The 21,456-nt window shown below is 47.3% G+C and overlaps 1 protein-coding gene across 1 annotated transcript; it reads right to left on the reverse strand.

Moving 5' to 3' along the window:
- Nucleotides 1-986: 986 nt before the first annotated feature.
- On the reverse strand, nucleotides 987-21,456 carry LOC142662319 (ATP-dependent RNA helicase DDX19B). Its single transcript, XM_075840486.1, has 12 exons — nucleotides 21,286-21,456; nucleotides 17,723-17,780; nucleotides 9,914-9,988; nucleotides 7,971-8,106; nucleotides 6,811-6,903; nucleotides 6,567-6,669; nucleotides 5,294-5,408; nucleotides 3,661-3,838; nucleotides 3,353-3,590; nucleotides 3,114-3,276; nucleotides 2,460-2,651; nucleotides 987-2,172 (listed from the first exon to the last, which is right to left on the reverse strand). Exons 1-12 carry the CDS (start codon nucleotides 21,340-21,342, stop codon nucleotides 2,111-2,113), a joined length of 1,470 nt encoding a protein of 489 aa, XP_075696601.1. The 5' UTR covers nucleotides 21,343-21,456; the 3' UTR covers nucleotides 987-2,110.

Genomic DNA, 21,456 nt, shown 5'->3' on the forward strand with positions numbered 1-21,456 from the left:
TAATTTTAGGGTGTGTGAAGTAACAAGCTACACGCGGCCCCGGCCGGATTGATTGCTAATGTCTTACTAATTGACTCCATTGACAAACCGCTCCAAAAACGGCCGTAAAATACACAGCGAAAAGCGCGAGTTGCTACAAAAACGTCTAAAAATCAGGAGCGGTTTTCCCTTGAAAAGCTCAGTATTTTCAGACGTTTTTAGTCACTGCGTGTGAACATGGCCTTAGAGCGACCCAACACCCACAGGGAAGTTCACTTATAGCTTTGGACCTTTTGTAATGCGGCCCCCACCAGAGCGTCATTTGGGGTCTTAAGCTGCACATCCAGGACTAGCGCCGCACGCGGCCAGGAACCAGAACGTTTTACCAGAGGGTTTCACAACACGGTTTTTGGCTGCGCCGGATGAAGCACATAATTTCACCCGAACTATCTATGCCGCCAAAAACTGCAGCAAAAATGACAATAAAGGCCTGTTCACACAGGGCAGATCCGCTGCGTGACTGGTACAGTGTGTCAGTCGTGTGCGCGCCGCAGGGAACAACGGACCAAAAAAAACGCATCGACCTGTGGTGCCGTTTCTCAGCCAGAATATCCTCCGAGGAAAGCCGCACGTTGAAAATAAAGTCTATAAATTACCTGTAAAAATAAAAAGATAAAATGGCAGCACCTCAGTCCGTCACTTTATGGGCGATAGTTTTTTTGGGCGTTACCAAGTGGACGCCAGATATAGACAAAAAGGCCTTATTCACACGACCGTTGGTTACATGCAAGTAGGAAAAAAAAAAATATGTCAATTTATGTCAGTTTTCCCAGAAGTTTTTTTACGCAACACTTGTAATACGCTGCGGATGTTCCATCCTGAAATCTGCCGTATTTCCGCTTGGCGTGGACTTACCGAGTACGTGTGATCTTCTCATTACCACTCTGTGCGCCCCGATATAAATCACCCCCCACCGGCGCTCGTACATAAGACTTCATCACCAGCCGCACGGTATCATCACAGTCTTTATTTAAACATAAGGAAACAGCAGCGCGGCCGGAATCCACCCCTCCCCCGCACCCATGACCGGCGCTCCGGTGGATCATCCTACAATTTTCTCATCATCTAATTAAAATTGTCAATTTTCCCTAAAACTTTAGGTACAGATTTGTCATTTTTATCCTTTAAATTTTACTTGGTAAAAGAATTTCCTGCTTCGGTCCTGAAGCTATTTTTTTTTTAATTTATTTTTTACTTTTATAAACCAAAATGCTAAAACGTTAACCCAGAAAAAGGGGGAGGGGCAAGTGATAGGCGGGGGGGGGGGGGGGGGGGGCTCATAACTGCAAAATGGGAGAAACGGATAACGGCTAAAGATGAACCCGATCATTCACGATCATCCCGCCCTACGAGCGGCAGCTGCAAAGTCACGCAGACCCCCAAAAACTGACCGATACCCCCCGAAGCCACCAACGAGGGAGGGAAAGTGTCTGCCACGATGTCCGGAAACTTGTCAATAGGTCGTCGGAGGTCACCCCGCTGCATGATCTCCTATATCCCACCATACCGGGACCACCTAGCAGGGATTGCTGGGACTTGCCAAACTACAGGGGTCTCTGGCTGCTAAAATTCTATACTCGAGCATAGAAAAAAGCCAAATTTAATAAACAGCCCAAGACCGCGCCCGTGAACGTCTCAACCCAAAAAAAAATTAAATAGTTTGTATAATAAAATTTGGATAAACTGAAAAGGGCAACCGTCTCCCCATCACGTGATGTGCGCGGGCGATCAATGGAGGCGGCCGTCGCCGCAAAAATAAAATCTCGTTGTGAAGGTCGTAGTGACTGGCGTTGGAGGAGCGCAATTACCAGGGGGGGGGGGGTGAACGGGCGCCAGTCAGTAGAAGCCGATGACTAACCCTAAAGCCGGAGGAAGCAGAGCCCTGACAGGAGAGGAAGGGTTAACGCCCGGTCCGAAATAAAATAGAAGTTTAAGAATTCTTTAACACTCGGCTAAAACCATCGGGCCGCACGTCGTCCCCGTCCCAGGCGGAGGCCAGTTTGGCGTCGGATGCGCGACATCCGCAGAGTAACGCGACCTCAGCAGAGTCGGGAGGAGGAGACCTGACGGTTTAGTTGTTGATTTTCTCGATGTCGTCGATGTCGTCTGTGTCCAGCTTCTCGATCGGTTTATCTAAGAGAACGAAGGGACAGAAGAGACATCAGAAAGGCTACACTGAAGTCTGCTCCACCTCACCGCAGCTCCTGCTCCTTCAGTTCGCGGCTCGCTCCATCTGCCTGTACTGCAGCAATATAAAACTGCATATAAAATCCCCCTACTTTTTTGCTTTTTACAGACTGTGCTCGCATACTTTATATAGGGGCGCGGCCCGCAAAGGTGGTTCAGCGGCCGGCCGGGTCTAATCACAGACGGATGACGGGCACGGGGCCTCACACAGGACATGGGTTGCTCAGACTTACTGAAATGCTGCTCGATCTGTCTCAGGATGTTCATGCTGTGTTTGCTGTCCACCAGGTTGATGGCCAGGCCTCTCTTGCCGAAACGCCCGGTACGCCCGATTCTGTGCAGATACGTCTCGTTATCTGGATTTCCATCTTTGTCCACAGGGAGGTCAAAGTTGATCACCACAGAGACTTGCTCCACATCGATGCCTGGAGAGAGAGAGAAGAAGAGAGTCACGACCTCCCCTGATGACAACCTATAGCCAGTGTCCATTCTGAAGAGCATAGCCTTCCATGAACCGCAGTCTATGCCCGGGGGACCGATGGGCAGCTGCAGTAGATCTCACTCTTCTAGGTCACTCTGCCAGAGAGAGCGAATGTGCGGCTATTGGGCCAAGTTCACACCTAGAATTTGAACTTGGCTTTATGGAAACAGCAGGTGGAAAATTAGACAGAGGGTTGGCGATGATTAGAAAAAAAAACAAGTGCTTAATTTCAAAAACAGCACCACCCCGGTCCACAGGTCATATGCGGTATTGCAGCCCTCACTTCAATGGAAGTTGAACTGCACCAGGCAACCAATTGACGGATTTGGCCCTATAAGAAAGCAGCCATTTTTTTCTTCTAATTTAGGACGACCCCATCCTTTAGGGATCGCCCAGCTTTACCCACCTCTGGCGCACACATTGGTGGTAACCAAGACCTTTTCTTTGCCTTCTCTGAATCGGTCAATCACAGCCGCCCTCTGCTCCACCATCATCTCGCCGCTGAGTAACGCCACCTGGTGGCCTTCTTTAGACAGCTCTCCCGCAAGCCAAGAGGCCGTTTTCCGGGTCTACAGAGATTAATCATCAGTTTATTGGTTTAAAACAAACCTCCCCATCCCCCACCCACTCCAAAAGTGACCTCACATGGCAGAAGATCATGGCTTGTGCGATGGTGATAGACCCGTAGATGTTACACAGGGCATGGAACTTCTCTTCCCGGCTGTTGCACAGCACATAATATTGTTTGATGGTGTCCAGCGTCTCCTCTTCTCGCTTCAGTTTGATGATGTTGGGTTCGGGGACAACTTTCTGAGCAAATTTCCAAACGGAATCCTCAAACGTGGCGGAGAACAGGAGCATCTGGCAGTCCCTCGGCAGCATCCTGCAATACAAAAAGCCTGGTCAGCTGCCGGCACGTAGACGCGCAACGAGGCCACCTGCCCGGCTCTCACTTCTGGATGCGGATGCTTTGGTCCTGGTGCCCCTGAGTTGCGATCATGACATCGGCTTCATCCAGCACAAACACCTTCATCTTCTTGGGATCGATGAACCTCAGCTTGGAGCACCAGTCCATCACGGTGCCGGGCGTCCCGATAACGATCTGTTCTGCAATCTTGTGCCCGCGCTCCACTGCGGAGACATGAGAAGGAGACACCGGTTACACTGCAGGCCCCTGCCATATGTAGGACTTCCATCATTTACATTCAGATTTACCATTTACAACCTGCTCCTAGTTTCAGACTTGGCTCATGTAGTTGTGTGTGTCCCCCACCCCAGGATGAGAGATCTGTGAATCCAGGATGCTCCTGCCCTCACTAGCGCTTATACATCAGCACAGCTTCATTCCTGTACTGCTTTCCCCTTCTAGAGACACTTCTAGAGACCATGTGTGATGCAGCCTGGGTGTGTGTGATCTCTCCTCTCTCTACATTGATGCGGCCTGCGTGACCTCTACCCCTCCAGACACCGGGTGCTCTCCTCTTTCTAAGGGTATGTTCACACGGCTTATTTTCGGCAGTTTTTCTGGCCGTAAACAGAAAAAAAAAAATAACCGTAAGCAGAACGCCTCCCCATTGATTTTAATGGGAAAAACTGTGTTCTGTTCCGATGGGTCGTTTTTTTAACGCAGCATTTCTGAAAAAATGCCCCCGAAAAAGTGCAGGTCACGTCTTGAGCAGTTTTTCATTGACTCAATAGAAAAACAGCTCCAAAAACCGCCATAAAAAAAACTGCTGAAAATCAGGAGCCGTTTTCCCTTAAAAACAGCTCCATATTTTCAGAAGTTTTTTTAGTAAGCGGCGCGCCTACCCGGATACAGTTTACCCCGCCAAGTCTTTCCTCCCTGCTGGTGTCTCTAACACAGAAGGGAAGAGCAGATGACGTCGTCCATGACAGAATCCCGGGCCAGCTGCTAAATGTACAGGAGTGAGAAAAGTATTAAGTCTTGTACAAGCCGTCCCGGCAGAGGCGCCCGGAGCCACCGATACCCACGTGATCTGCAGAGAATGTCGCCTCTTGCTCCGCACGTGACAGGGGATTTACTTTACGCATTTGCAACCAGTAACGCCCCAATTTAAAAGCCATGTTCCCCTTTGTACAGCAATTTTTTTTTGTTTCATAAAAAAAGGTGCATCAGTGTGTTTGGCGCAACTTTACAAATACATATACAGCGCTGATCACTGAACCCGTCAGTCCCGTCCACTTTTTCACGGGCGTCTTTTTACGTGACTTTTTGGAAAAAAAGAGGCGTAAAAAAAACGTTTACAGCCCGAAAACACTAAGTGTGAACATCCCCTCACCCTTTAGTGTTGGAGTGATCCTATAAATCACACGGAACCTCAAGATACCCCCGGATAGCTGCAGCTGAAAGAAGAGGGTGTTCATGGAAGGAAAATAGGATTGGATTTCATACAGGACATTCACATGTTGTTGGTCCTGACCGGTCCTGCGAGGAAACCGCTGCCTCATTGCAGTTTATGTGATTCCCTACGTTTGTGACGTGCAGGTCCAGTGTGTCCCAAATAACACAGGAGCCGGTTCTGGACAGCAGCGCATTGTGCCGAGTACCCCGTCTGAGTCACTCACATTTGTTCCCTCGTACAGCGTAGGCCAAATTCAGCTCCGGGGAGAACTTTCCCATCTGTTCAATGACTTTTCCGGTTTGCAGGGCGAGCTCGTATGTCGGAGAGAGACACAGGCACTGCAGAAAGACACAGAAAAGGATGACGGACCACGATCAGATTAACAAAAACTCCAACCAGAAGTGGGAACATAGATTCTGAGAGTGCCGGGAGAAGAGGAGTCCATGTGTGTTTTGTATTCAATATTAAAGCTTGTTTTATTTAGAGATTTGCAGGACGCGCAGTGACACTATATATAAAATATCAATACATGAAAAAAACACGTTACTTATCCTGTACTGATCCTGAGTTACATCCTGTATTATACTCCAGAGCTGCACTCACTATTCTGCTGGTGGAGTCACTGTGTACATACATGACATTACTTATCCTGTACTGATCCGGAGTTACATCCTGTATTATACTCCAGAGCGGCACTCACTATTCTGCTGGTGGAGTCACTGTGTACATACATGACATTACTTATCCTGTACTGATCCGGAGTTACATCCTGTATTATACTCCAGAGCTGCACTCACTATTCTGCTGGTGGAGTCACTGTGTACATACATGACATTACTTATCCTGTACTGATCCGGAGTTACATCCTGTATTATACTCCAGAGCTGCACTCACTATTCTGCTGGTGGAGTCACTGTGCACATACATGACATTACTTATCCTGTACTGATCCTGAGTTACATCCTGTATTATACTCCAGAGCTGCACTCACTATTCTGCTGGTGGAGTCACTGTGTACATACATTACATTACTTATCCTGTACTGATCCTGAGTTACATCCTGTATTATACTCCAGAGCTGCACTCACTATTCTGCTGGTGGAGTCTCTGTGTACATACATTACATTACTTATCCTGTACTGATCCTGAGTTATATCCTGTATTATACTCCAGAGCTGCACTCACTATTCTGCTGGTGGAGTCACTGTGTACATACATTACATTACATATCCTGTACTGATCCTGAGTTACATCCTGTATTATACTCCAGAGCTGCACTCACTATTCTGCTGGTGGAGTCACTGTGTACATACATTACATTACTTATCCTGTACTGATCCTGTATTATACTCCAGAGCTGCACTCACTATTCTGCAGCTTAAAAGCTCAAGTCTCCCAGTATTCCCTGCTTGTTCGGTGTCTGCACAGCACTTGCTCTGGTGATTTGCATGTACCTGGATTCAAAGCTGAATGCACATTATAAAACGCTCACTTACCTGTGGGTATTTATTTGCAGGGTTGACCCGGGAGAGCATTGCCAGAACAAAGGCGGCCGTTTTCCCTGTGCCAGATTGTGACTGAGCGATCAGATTCTGGGGCCTATGAGACATCGAATCACAGACAATGAGTCCCAATCAGCACCTCGATGAACTGGATAGGAACGGGAGTAAACCCAGCAACGAACAACATCCGACAGTGCAGAAGTTTGTACACCCCCCCCCCCCCATACAGGACACTCACGGCTCCGCCAGCATCATCGGCAACGCGTTCTCCTGGATTTTAGACGGTCTGTTAAATCCCATGTCATAAACTCCTTGAAGAAGTTGGGGCTTCCTGAAAAGACAAAGGGAAAATGTCAAAATGGACAGAAAGTGGGGGGGGGGGGGGGTTGGCCGAGCTCAAACCTTCACCCCCAGGAACGTGCAAGTTAATGTAGATATCTAAAGTATCCAGACCCCCCCCCCCCCACGAGCCCCTTGTCGGCTCACAGCTCAGAAGGTTTATTTCAGTTACAGGAAAACCACATTGCGCACATTCCGTTAATTTCTGTTGTAATAAACATTTCATACAGCGCTCCGGCGGCACATCTGTTCACGAGGCCCCCGACGCCAGTCATTAGGGAGCGGAGAATAAGCCATTAAAGGCCCAGGAGCCTCCATGGAGGGTGGGGGGGGGGGGGGGGCTCGGTGGAAGAAGCTAGTTGCCGTGGAGACGCGGGCGAAGGATTTGGCTCGGTAATGTCATTAGCGCTGCTCCTTCGCAGCGGCTGCAAATTACCGCGCCTGACTGACAAACACGCAGGAAAATTATACCAGACGAGGAAAAAAAATGTTCCTGTGCTTCATTATACAAAACCGAATGTAAAAACTCTGATAATCCGGAATCCTCTGGACTAGTAGCGCCAGATATAAAAAAATAAAATAAAAAAACGTCCGAGATGCAGCCGTGCGGGACGCGGTTACAGATCCCCCATAGACTAGAATGGAGAGCCGGGTGATTAGTGGTGTGGGGGCAGCGCAGACTGTGCCTGGAATCGGTGACAAACGGGGGTGGGGTGACCACCAGTCCTGATGTAGGTCCCAGAGCTCAGACACTCATCCCGCGGACAGGCCGTAAATGTCTAAATTAGGAATAACCCGTTACGCTCCTATCAGTTTAAGACGAGCCCCACGCTGGATCGGGATTTTTGGTCCAATAGACTTTTATATCAGGACATGAGTCAGTCTATAAACCAACAACCTGCATGATCCCACTCCATCTGCGGATAAGCAACTCCCAGCGTCCGACAGCAAACCGATCCTCGATACACGCTGAGAGTTGTAGTTTAGCAAAAGCGAGAGTGTTAAAGGTCCGAAACAGAACCCCTCCCCCACCTTTTTACATGTCAGGATAACACTTACAGCCGCAGCTCCTCGAAGGACTTGACGGAGTACAGGGGAGAGTTGGGGTCGCGCTGCAGAACCTCCACCTGGTTGGTTGTGTTGACCAGATTATTACGTATGAGCTTATTGAGCAGAGACTGAGCCGCCTTGTCCTCTGAGGGGAGAGAAAACACAGTATAGCAGAGTATATAGAGGACACATATATATATATATATATACACTGGTGGTGATCTCCACACGTCAGGGAAGACACGAGGATCTGATACACTCCAGCAGTGACATGGACGAGTGACGCAGCTCGACCTGCGCTGCACTACATCCCACTCCTGCAGTCCGAACCGGAACGGCACTCAATGCGCCACTTCGTGGATTTTATTTTAGAGGCTTTCAATGCTACAAAACACGGCTGAAGTTTCCTCCCATTGTTTGCAATAAGCGGCGGAGGAGTTATTCGTGCAAGCGGAAAAAACGCGATATGCACCTTTCTCAGGCGTTTCCGTCTCTGACCTCCCATTGACGTCAATGGAAGGCAGAGAAAGTGATTTCCGTTGCATTTCTTGCCCGCGGCGCTCAATGGCCGCGGCTGAAAACTGCGACAAAGAGTGCAGGCAGGTCAAAATCTGCCTCAAAATTTTCGGAAGGAACTCACAAAACGCTGCGTGAACATACCATAAGGCCGGGTTCCCACGTAGCGTAAACGCTGCGGAATCTCCGCAATGGAATTCTGTGTAGAAATTCCGCTACGTTTACAGTTGCAGCAGAGTGGATGAGATTAAGAACATCTCACGCCCGCGCTGCGGAAAAATGCAGCGTAAACGTAAGTCGACCTGCGGTGCAGAATTTAATTCCACGGCATGTCAAAACAGAAAGCCAAGTGTTGCGACTTTTGCGGCGTCTTTACAGCGGTTACGGAGCAAAAAGTCGCAACTTCGTGAAAAACTACAAACACTTACCCAGAACACCTTCCTTCCTCCAGTCTGGCCTCCTGGGATGACATTGCAGCCCATGTGACCGCAGAAGCCAATCACAGACTGCAGCGGTCACATGGGCTCCAGAGTCATCCAGGGAGGCCGGACCGGACAGCAATGGAGCGACGCGTTACCATAACGACGGCCTACGCAAGTATCAACTGTTTAGCGAAGTGAGAATTCCATCAAAAAAAATAAAACGCACCACATTTTGGTGCAGTTTTCAGATGGAACGTTCTGCGGGTTCCAGGTCGGATACGCTGCGTGGTTTTTATGCAGTGTATCCGTCTCAAGGGTATCCGGCCTAAGAAGTTAAGTGCTTTGGACGATCCCTTCTTTGAAGGCTCCCTTGACAATGAGGAGGTCACAGAGTCCCCCCCCCCCCCCTGTAGGACCCCCAGTGATCAGCTGTTATATGTGGGGAAGCCTTGAAGTGTTTAGTTTCACTGCAGCGCCACCACAGGAGAAATAAAGTATTACAGAGTGTCCATTTATATCAACGTGTTGTCTGTGCAATACAGGACAGTGAGTGAGTGAGTGAGAGGAGACTATGTGACCGCTCCCCACTCTGATCAAGGGATGAGGATCGAGAACAGAGAACCCCCCCCCATTACCCCAGAATTCACTACGAGGGTGCATGACCATGGGTTTTATAAACTGGACAATCCGTTTAACCTCTATGACATACCCCTTGGCTCCGGTCAGCTGCAGTGACCAGACCCCTCAGTATAAGCGATTGAGGGTTCTCATTGGGTAGCCCCCCCTCATTCACACATTTATGGTATTTCCCGGTAATTGCAATCACAAGCGTTCTTGTTTTATGTAAATAAAGCCTAATCCTAATTTAATAAAAAAATTCCACAACAAATATACTAGTTGTTTCAATTTCTCATTTCTAAGAGCTCTGCTTGCGGTCAGTGAATTGGGACATCAAAAACTGCATTGCGTGATCCCGGCTCATCATAGGAACTAAAAGACATTCCGGCCGCTCACCTTTATCATCATCCTCCGTTTTTGCTTCTCCGTTATTAGTTTTCTCAGCTCCTTCATTGTCTACAGATTCTGTGCCTGGGATAAGCAGAAGAAAAATCATCACCATCTAGAATATTCTACATCACTACGACCAGCATGACAGCCGTGCCGCCAGTGTAATCTACTGCTTCTAAAACGTTATAGGCAAAAGTCTCCGCTGCCCCCTCGCACCGCCGCGACCCTCAGCTGCCCCCTCGCACCGCCGCGACCCTCAGCTGCCCCCTCGCACCGCCGCGACCCTCAGCTGCCCCCTCGCACCGCCGCGACCCTCAGCTGCCCCCTCGCACCGCCGCGACCCTCCGCTGCCCCCTCGCACCGCCGCGACCCTCCGCTGCCCCCTCGCCTCACCGCTTCCCCTCACACCGCCGCGACCCTCCGCTTCCACCTCGCACCGCCGCGACCCTCCGCTTCCCCCTCGCACCGCCGCGACCCTCCGCTTCCACCGCCGCGACCCTCCGCTTTCCCCTCGCACCGCCGCGACCCTCCGCTTCCACCTCGCACCGCCGCGACCCTCCGCTTCCACCTCGCACCGCCGCGACCCTCCGCTTCCACCTCGCACCGCCGCGACCCTCCGCTTCCCCACGCACTGCCACGACTCTCCGCTTCCCCACGAGTCATCCAATAGATACACAGATGTGCTCAGACTTCATGGAAGCAGACGCGTGGCTCGTGCCGTGCCAGGGGAGCGCAACGTCTGACGCCCACGTGCCCTTCCCAAGAAGAAAACTGCATGTAACACGTGGACATTTCTGGGTTCTCCCCCTGATACATCTTTACTGCATCACTCCCTGCAGAGGCGACCAGAGCTTGATATGAATAGGCAGCTGCTGTCATCTCTATAGTAGCAGAAGGTCAAGATACAGTATTGTCCCCGCCTAAGTCATTATTCAGACTGATGTTTAGGGGCGTCTGTACAGCAAAGCGATCGTGCAGCAAAACCAAACCCTATATTACAAGGCGGCTTTCAGCCAGGTATAGCACATATAAGCCATACGGTTCATCTGTACGTACAGGCCGCGCAGCTGAAACGCTCGAGAGCAAATTCACAGCCATTCGCGTTAAGAATAGTGCAGTTTTGCTGCTCGTTTCTTGGCCACCCAACAACTACCACGGCTCAGCTGCATCATTTACGGGCACCTTAACCGCTTCCCGACCGCCCACTGTATATTCACGTCGGCACTTGCTGGGCTCTGTGCAGTGCCGACGTGAATTCACGGTGGGTGTTAAAAGCGCGATCCGGGTGTCTCAGAGTAGCGCTGACACCCGGATTGCGCTGTTATCACCTGCCTCTGGTCCCGGAGATATGATCGGGACCTGATTAGTTCAGGTCCCGGTCATGTGATCGCAGGGAAAGTGTGTTGTAGCAACGAACTGGAAAGTTTGTTGCTATAACAAACTGGAAAGTTTGTTGCTACAACAAACTTTCCCGGGGACCGATTGCAGGTGCTGCAGTCGGTTATAAGGCAGAACTGGGGGCCATATAACAGCCCCCGGATCTGCCATGCACAGCAGCCTATGAGAACCAGCCGGAGGCCGGTCCTCATAAGCTTCCTGTCAGTGTGACTCTCAGCGTCACACTGACAGTATATAATACGTTACACTACCTAGTACACTACCTAGTAGGTAGTGTAATGTATTATAGCAGCGATCAGTGCTGCCAGGCTTCAAGTAAAACAAGTAAAAAATAAAAGTAATAAAAAAGTTTTATAAAAGTTAAAAAAAAATATAATGCTTTTTTTTCCTATAATAAGTCTTTTATTATAGGAAAAAAATGAAAATGTTAAAAAAGTACACATATTTGGTATCACCGCATCCGTAACGACCCCAACTATAAAACTATAATGTTATTTTTCCCGCACGGTGAACACCGGAAAAAAAATTATTAAAAAACAATGTCAGGATCACTTTTTTTTTGTCATCAACCCTCCCAAAATATAGAATAAAAAGTGATCACAAAGTCGCATGTACCCCAAAATAGTACCAATAAAAACTACAACCCGTCCCGCAAAAACAAGCCCTTACACCGCTTTTTTGACGGAAAAATATAAAATGATGGCTCTCAGAATACGGTGACACAAAATAAATTTTATCAAAGTGATTTTATTGCGCAATCGCCACAAAACATAAAAAACCTATATACATCTGGTATCGCCGTAATCGTATGTACCCTAAAATGGTAGCAATGAAATCTACAGATTGTCGTGCTACAAATAAGCCCTCACACGGCTCCGTTGGAGAAAAAATAAAAAAGTTCTGGCTCTCAGAATATGGCGAAGCAAAATGTGCAGAGTGTCCAAAAGCGGATAAGATCGGGCGACCATTTATCAGTGCGACACCGGCCACATATCTGCGAATTATTATTTATGTACCCCGTTATTATACCCTCTTATTATGCCCTGATGTTCTCCGCACAGATTACATATCCCCCCACATCATAAACTGAAATACCAGCAAAACCCCAAACTGAACAGTTACCAAGCAAAATCTGCGTTCCAAAAGCCAAATGGCGCTCCCTCCCTTCTGAGCCCCACAGCGTGCCCAAGCACCAGCTTACGTCCACATATATGACATTTTATATCCGGGAGAACCCGCTCAACATTGTATGAGGTATTTGTCTTCAGTGGCACAAACTGGGCACAATATATTGTGCATTAAAATGGCATATCAGTGGAAAATTTTAAGTTTCACTTTGCACCATCCACTGAGCATTAACGCCTTGGCGCACCACGACTTAATAGCATGTCGTGGTGCGAGGGGTTATATATGGAGTGGGCTCACGCGCTGCGCCTGCTCCATATTCTGCAGGTGTCCGCTGTGCATTACAGCTGAAACCCGGGACTAACGGACAGGAACAGTGATCGCGCTGTTACAGGAGCCTGTAAAATGACATTATACTGCAATACATTAGTACTGCAGTGTATTGTACCAGTGACCTAATGATCGCTCGTTCCAGTCCCCTAAAGGGACTTTTGAGAGGTTTCCATTGTTTTGGTACCTCAGGGGCTTTGCACATGCGACATGACACCCGAAAACCAATTGTTCCTTCCCTTCTGAGTCCTGCCGTGGGTCCAAACAGCAGTTTATTACCACATTTGGCGTATTGATGTAATCAGCACAAATTGCTTTACAAATTTTGGGGTAATTTTTCTCCTTTATTCATTGTAAAAATTAAACATTTCTATGTTTTTTCAGAAAAAAGTAGATTTTCATTTTCACGGCCTAATTCCACTAAATTCAGCAAAAAAAACTGTGGGGTCAAAATGCTAACTATACCCCTAGAACAATTCCTTGAGGGGTGTAGTCTTAAAAATGGGGTCAGTTTTGGGGGGATTCCACTGTTTTGCTCCCTCCAGGGCGTTGCAAACACGACACGGCACTAAAACCATCCAGCAAAATCTGCGCTTCAAAATCCAAATGGCGCTCCTTCCCTTCTGAGCTCTGCCGTGGGTGCAAACATCAGTTCAGTACCACATATGGGGTATTGGCGTAATCGGGAGAAGTAGCTTTACAAGTTCTGGGGTGCTTTTTAATCTTTATTCCTTGCAAATATTTTTTTTTTATATTTTTTCAGAAAAAAAAAAAAGTCGATTTTCACTTTCTCAGACAAACTCCAATAAATATAGCAAAAAACCTGTGGGGTCAAGATGCTAACTATACCCCTAGATAAATTCCTTGAGGGGTGTAGTTTCCAAAACCATCTCACTTTTGGTGTGTTTCCACTGTTTTGGCACCACAAGACCTCCTCAAACCTGACATGGTGCCTAAAATATATTCTAAAAAAAGGAGGCCCCAAAATCCACCAGGTGCCCCTTTGCTTCGGAGGCCGGTATTTCCGTCCATTATAACACTAGAGCCACATGTGGGATATTTCTAAAAACTGCAGAATCTGGGAAATAAATATGGAGTTGCATTTCTCGGGTAAAACCTTCTTTGTTACAGAAAAAAATGTATTACAAATGAATTTCAGCAAAAAAAATAACATTTGTAAATTTCCCCTCTACTTTGCTTTAATTCCTGTGACGCGCCTAAAGGGTTAAGAAACTTTCTGAATGCTATTTTGAATACTTTGAGGGGTGCAGTTTTTAATATGGGGTGATTTATGGGGTCTATCTAGTACATAAGGCCCTCAAAGCCGCTTCAGAACTGAACTGAACTGGTCCCTGTAAAAATAGCCTTTTGAAATTTTCTTGAAAATGTGAGAAATTGCAGCTAAAGTTCTAAGCCTTGTAACGTCCAAGAAAAATAAAATGTTCAAAAAACAATGCAAACATAAAGTAGACATATGGAATATGTAAAATAGTAAGGCCTTATGCACACTTCAGTTTTTTCCTTCAGGGTGAGATCCGTTTTTGTCACTGATCGCACCCTGAACCCATTCATTGCAATGGCCCCATGCACACTTCCGTTATTTAAACGGATCCGTTGTTCCGTTCCTTGCAAAGTAGAGCATGTCCTACTCTGGTCAGTGATTCAGTGACCGTGTGGCCCATAGAAGTCAATGGGTCAGTGAAAAAAACGGATGGCACACTGAAGGCTTCCGTGTGCTGTCCGTTTTTGACGGATCCGTTGCCATAGCAACGGCTGGGTGGGACAAAGTTCACAGACTCACAGTCTACAGTAGCCAGTCAGTTCTGAAGATGGATGTGGAGAGACTGATCGCATTGGTGCAGGATCAGCCAGAACTGCGGGATACGCGCACAGAACGCTACCACGACCGTTATAACAAGGACGCCGCGTGGGAGGAGCTTGCCAAGGAGCCTTTGACACGCAGATGGCAGAAGGGAACGAGTGCCCAGCGTCACAAAATAAGTAAGTAAATGCCCACATTGCACTGCTTGTTTTCTGAGCATGCTTTTCTTTTGTTCCATTGTATGTCATTCTCAGTAGGTAAACTTTACACACCTACAGTAATGTTATTTTCGCATTGACCTGCTGTCTTATAACATGTGCTTTGCCATCCCAAAATTCTGACCGGTATAGACTTTGCGCAGTTTCAAGTGTGTCAGAGGGTAGCGTAGACCTTGCACAGTTGTATTCTGTATTATTTCTAGTAGAGAGGAGCGAACTTATGAAAAGTTTGGTTCGGCTAGTTCGCCGAATTTCACGAAAAAGTTCGATTCGGACCGAACTAGTTCTGACCGAACCTGTAATTTCCGTGCGCCGTGCATGGTACTGTCCAGGGTGCTGATAGAGTTAATGAGCTGCACTAACTCTTTCAGCAACCTTGACAGTACATGCTCGGCGCGCGGAAAATACAATTTTAATGTAATAAAAAAAATATATAAATACGTTCATACTTACATTCCTCCTGTCCGGCCTCCAGCGATGACGTTTCATCCATGTCACCGCTCGCTGCAGCCAATCACAGGCTGCCGCGGCCGCTGCAGCCAATCACAGGCTGCCGCGGCCGCTGCAGCCAATCACAGGCTGCCGCGGCCGCTGCAGCCAATCACAGGCTGCCGCGGCCGCTGCAGCCAATCACAGGCTGCCGCGGCCGCTGCAGCCAATCACAGGCTGCCGCGGCCGCTGCAGCCAATCACAGGCTGCCGCGGCCGCTGCAGCCAATCACAGGCTGCCGCGGCCGCTGCAGCCAATCACAGGCTGCCGCGGCCTCTGCAGCCAATCACAGGCTGCCGCGGCCTCTGCAGCCAATCACAGGCTGCCGCGGCCTCTGCAGCCAATCACAGGCTGCCGCGGCCTCTGCAGGTCAGGATCTTGTTTCTTTTAAATGCTGCACTGTAGCACAGCCTTATATCGTGGATCGAGCGGGTTCCCCAGCAGCATTTAAAAGAAACAGGATCCTGACCTGTCCACAGAGTTTAAGGCAGCACAGAGTATTTCAGGAGATGAGCACGGCCGGCCACGGGCAGCCGGTCGTTTTTCCGAGCCGTGCTCCCATTATAAAGTATAGGAGCACGGCCCGTAAAATAAAAAAATAGAACATGTTCTAGCTTTTTAACGGCTCGGGCATCTTCCCGTGAGAAAACGGGAAGGTACCCATGGCCAACAGAAGTCTATGGGCCCGCTATTTCGGGTCGTAATTACGACCCGTAAATCCAAAGTAAGCCAAGCACAGTAATCTCAAACTGTTCTCTATGCTCTGAAAGCTAAGAAAACAGCACCAAAAACTTCTTGTAACCTTTCTATGCGTGTTTCCTGGGACATGTGACAGGTTCAAGTGAAGTTCACATCCGTTTTTTTAAAACGGAAACACGGAACGGAAACGGAGTGCACACGGATCCATCAAAAATGGCCGCTAAAATGGTGATGGAAGTGTGCATGAGGCCTAACTATTGTGTGTGGTATTACGATCTGTTTTACAAGCAGATACATTTAAAATGAGAAAAATCATAATTTTTGCAAATTTTCTCAAAATTTTGGTGTTTTTCACAAATAAGCAATGAATTTATTGACCAAATTTTTCCACTAACATAAAGTACAATATGTCACGAGAAAACAATCTCAGAATCGCTTGGATAGGCAAAAGCATTCCAGAGTTATTAAACACATAAATTGACACGTCAGATTTGAGAAAATGGGGCTGGTCATGAAGGTCAAAATGAGCTCGGTCTTGAAAGGGTTAAAGGGGTTGTCGAGTAAGAGAAGAACACGGTTCACTTAAAGGAACAGTGTCATCACAAATTATTTTTTTATATGTTAAAGATGTTAGTGCTTTATTAAAAATGTTTATATTTATTTGTGTGTTTGTGTTTTACTTTTTCTTATTTTTACACTTTTTCTTCCCTATGGGGGCTGCCATTTTTGTTTCCATTACTGTGTGTGTCGATTAACGACACACACAGACATGGAATACGGCAGCCACAGTCCCATAGGGACTGCGAACGGCTCCCGTCCCATTGACTGCCGTGTACGGCGTCTGTGTGGGAACTGCGCATGCGCCGCTCCCACACAGTCCTATTCGAAATTGGCGCCGTCCGGCGCCATTTTCCTGTGGACCGGAAGTCGCGGCCGGACAGTAATATTACTACTTCCGGTCGCGGCTTCCAGACAAGTGCACATGGAACAGTGGCAGCAAAGGGAGCGGACGGGCCGGAGGGAGCCGCGGCGGCAGGAGCAGGTAAGAGATTTCAATGTATGTTCGTGTTTGTGTGTGTTTACTACTGTATGTAAACCTACTACACTGTGGGTTACCTCAAAAAATGGCGACACACAGTGTAGGAGGTTAAACCTTTCAAACCCCTCGTTTATCCCGGCACTAGCCAGGATAAAGGAGGGGGGGATGCTGAGAGCTCACTAGAGCGAGGGCTTTTAACCCAATGTTGCAATGCTGCAATTTTGGGAACTAGCTCCAAACAGCTCCATCTAGTGACCAAAAATGGGTAGTATTATAAATTAGAAAAAATTTATAATATTTCCTGACTAGCGAAAAAAAAAAAAAAATTTGAACAATGTTTAATCACCCACACACTAAATGTTTAATTTTTAAAAAAAAAAACATGTTTTTCTGGCGACACATTCCCTTTAAATCCAGCAGAGCTGCAACACCAGACACAACCCACAGACAGGTGTGGCGCTGTTTCTGCAACAAAGCAGATTCTCAACAAACCCTTTAACCCACGGCGCAGGTCACAGCATTCATGAGGCCGTACAGGTGGATGATTGAGACAAATTTTTTTTTTTTTTGTCCACACAACCCCTTTAACAACTCCCAATATGCGGCTGTCTGGCATGCTGGGAGTCGTAGTTTCACCAACACAAGAGATTTAAAGACAAGCATCAGCAGTAAGCAGAGGACGGGCTCACACTCACCGTTACTCTCAGGCTGAGATATGACAACTTTATCTTCTTTCAGCTGCAGTTTATTTAGCTGGAGGGAGAAGAGAGAATGGTTAGAATGACGCGACCCAACAGACAAAAAAAATCCAAACTCCTAAGATCCCACTGAGCAGGGAAAAAACGGAAGGAGCGCTGCAGTCCCTTCATTACCAGGATCGGCGAGGGTATTGGCAGCCGGACCTTCACTGTACGGGGTGGCGTTTCCCAGCGAGACGCCGTCACTTTGTATTATGGCAATAAACCTTTGACGCAGAGTTTCAACGCCAACACAATACAGACCACTGCAAATGTTCCAGCCACGCGGGATGCAGGTAGTGATGAAGATGGCGATTTGGAGCCACTCTAGGTTTCCATTACAACACTGCACCCAATAGAATACATGTCAGACTAAACAGGTTTATCAGCCTCTGAATGGAAACGTGAATGGTCAATTCTCTGACAGCAAGCAGAGGTTTAAAATGGTGACGAACCGACACAAAGTAGATTAGAGCGACAGAATTTTGCAGTATAGGATGAGGATGCTTTCTCTCTATTGCAGACTGGATGACTGTATATTTCCGTACACTACCAGACATCTTGCGTTCCTGAGGGACGTCTGGCCGTATATGAGGGATGAATGCCGGACATTCACTGCAGCCGCTCTATGGACAGGTCGTCAGTTGTTCACTATCCAGTATGAGCCAAATATGACGGGATGAAGGGAGGGCGGGGGATTACATGGTGAATGAAAGGAGACGCAGGAAAGCCTCAAATTCTGCTCAGTCCCCTCCGTACACCGCAAATACCACAACAGAGGACAAGAAACCCCTTCATAAAGAATTAGTCTCCATAATCAGTAGCCTCGGCGAGTACAGACATTACATATCCTGGATCATAGAAAAATGGCGTGTAACGCGGAGATTTCATCCATCACTGCAGTGTGCGCCCCGTCTTATCCTCTGCAGAACCTCTTTATGTGAAGGCCGGGAGAACGTGCAGTAGAAACACCAAGTTCTGATACTTCATCTACCTCCTTGATATGGGGGATGGGGAGGAACTTTTCCTGGAGCCCACGTGTTTGATTCTCATCCAGACTGCACAGTGTCGCCCCATTACACATCATTTTTCTACATGTATTTCTGAGTGGATTGCTGGACTTTATTCACTGCAATTGAGTGTTCTACTAATTACAGATTACTGCAAACCACGTGTCAGTACATTATATCCAGTATTATACTCCAGAGCTGCACTCACTATTCTGCTGGTGGAGTCACTGTGTACATACATTACATTACTTATCCTGTACTGATCCTGAGTTATATCCTGTATTATACTCCAGAGCTGCACTCACTATTCTGCTGGTAGAGTCACTGTGTACATACATTACATTACTTATCCTGTACTGATCCTGAGTTACATCCTGTATTATACTCCAGAGCTGCACTCACTATTCTGCTGGTGGAGTCACTGTGTATATACATTACATTACTTATCCTGTACTGATCCTGAGTTACATCCTGTATTATACTCCAGAGCTGCACTCACTATTCTGCTGGTGGAGTCACTGTGTACATACATTACATTACTTATCCTGTACTGATCCTGAGTTACATCCTGTATTATACTCCAGAGCTGCACTCACTATTCTGCTGGTGGAGTCACTGTGTACATACATTACATTACTTATCCTGTACTGATCCTGAGTTACATCCTGTATTATACTCCAGAGCTGCACTCACTATTCTGCTGGTGGAGTCACTGTGTACATACATTACTTATCCTGTGCTGATCCTGAGTTACATCCTGTATTATACCCCAGAGCTGCGCTCACTATTCTGCTGGTGGAGTCACTGTGTACATACATTACATTATTTATCCTGTACTTATCCTGAGTTACAGCCTGTATTATACTCCAGAGCTGCACTCACTATTCTGCTGGTGGAGTCACTGTGCACATACATTACTTATCCTGCACTGATCCTGAGTTATATCCTGTATTATACTCCAGAGCTGCACTCACTATTCTGCTGGTGGAGTCACTGTGTACATACATTACATTACTTATCCTGTACTGTTCCTGAGTTATATCCTGTATTATACTCCAGAGCTGCACTCACTATTCTGCTGGTGGAGTCACTGTGTACATACATTACATTACATATCCTGTACTGATCCTGAGTTACATCCTGTATTATACTCCAGAGCTGCACTCACTATTCTGCTGGTGGAGTCACTGTGTACATACATTACATTACTTATCCTGCACTGATCCTGAGTTATATCCTGTATTATACTCCAGAGCTGCACTCACTATTCTGCTGGTGGAGTCACTGTGTACATACATTACATTACTTATCCTGTACTGTTCCTAAGTTATATCCTGTATTATACTCCAGAGCTGCACTCACTATTCTGCTGGTGGAGTCACTGTGTACATACATTACATTACATATCCTGTACTGATCCTGAGTTACATCCTGTATTATACTCCAGAGCTGCACTCACTATTCTGCTGGTGGAGTCACTGTGTACATACATTACATTACTTATCCTGTACTGATCCTGAGTTATAGCCTGTATTATACTCCAGAGCTGCAATCACTATTCTGCTGGTGGAGTCTCTGTGTACATACATTACTTATCCTGTACTGATCCTGAGTTTCATCCTGTATTATACTCCACAGCTGCACTCACTATTCTGCTGGTGGAGTCACTGTGTACATACATTACATTACTTATCCTGTACTGATCCTGAGTTACACCCTGTATATTACTCCAGAGCTGCACTCACTATTCTGCTGGTGGAGTCACTGTGTACATACATTACATTACTTATCCTGTACTGATCCTGAGTTACATCCTGTATTATACTCCAGAGCTGCACTCACTATTCTGCTGGTGGAGTCACTGTGTACATACATTACTTATCCTGTACTGATCCTGAGTTATATCATGTATTATCCTCCAGAGCTGCACTCACTATTCTGCTGGTGGGCAACATGACTTCAAGTGGCAATTAGCTAATTAAGGAGGAGGGGGTGTGGCGCTCATGAGGGTGCTATTGCTTTGGGTACCTGGAACAGATAGATAAGAGGCAAACCTACATTTTAAGATTTAAAACGGGTTTTCCCCAAAAATTTTTATCCATTAAAGGGATTGTATAGAATTAGATAGACATGGCTGTTTCTTCCAAAAACAGCGCCACTCCTGTCCACAGGTTGTGTGTGATATTACAACTCAATGGGACCGAGCTGCAATAGCAGACACAACCCATGGACAGGAGTGGCGCTGTTTTGGAAGAAATCGCGTTATATAATCCCTTTAAATGGTGTGTACAACTTAAATACGTGGCCCCTCATAAATAGCTGCACTGGATCAGGAAAGGGCTGGGGAGGATTGCACTAAGCCCACCACTCAGGTGAACGCGGGGCCCCGGGGAGTCACAGGGACACCGGCCGAGTCTAAAGCTGAATCCGAAAAATGAGGTAAACTAAGACCCAGAGACGAGACAGGAGAGCGGAGACCTCACACCGTCGTACGTCGTACGTCACACTCACCGACTCCGCTGCCGCCTCCTGCTCGTCCACCGCCAGGGCCCAGGAATCAGTCGCCATCGTGCTATAGATCTCTTTCACCGGAACCTTTCGGACCAGAACAAGCCGCCGCTTCCGCCAGCAACCAACCAATGAGAACGAAGCTCTGCCCCTCCCTGGTGCCCCTAAATATCC

The sequence above is a fragment of the Rhinoderma darwinii genome, chromosome 10 (genome assembly GCF_050947455.1).
Source record: "Rhinoderma darwinii isolate aRhiDar2 chromosome 10, aRhiDar2.hap1, whole genome shotgun sequence".
NCBI lineage: Eukaryota > Metazoa > Chordata > Amphibia > Anura > Rhinodermatidae > Rhinoderma > Rhinoderma darwinii.

Bases quoted from the DNA above. Each gene is read 5' to 3' on its own strand.
- LOC142662319 (XM_075840486.1), bottom strand. From the start codon at position 21,342: ATGGCGACTGATTCCTGGGCCCTGGCGGTGGACGAGCAGGAGGCGGCA. The intron at 17,781-21,285 runs GTGAGTGTGACG...TTCTCCCTCCAG, and splicing joins AGGAGGCGGCAGCGGAGTCG to CTAAATAAACTGCAGCTGAA. The intron at 2,173-2,459 runs GTAAGTCTGAGC...TCGTTCTCTTAG, and splicing joins ACAGATCGAGCAGCATTTCA to ATAAACCGATCGAGAAGCTG.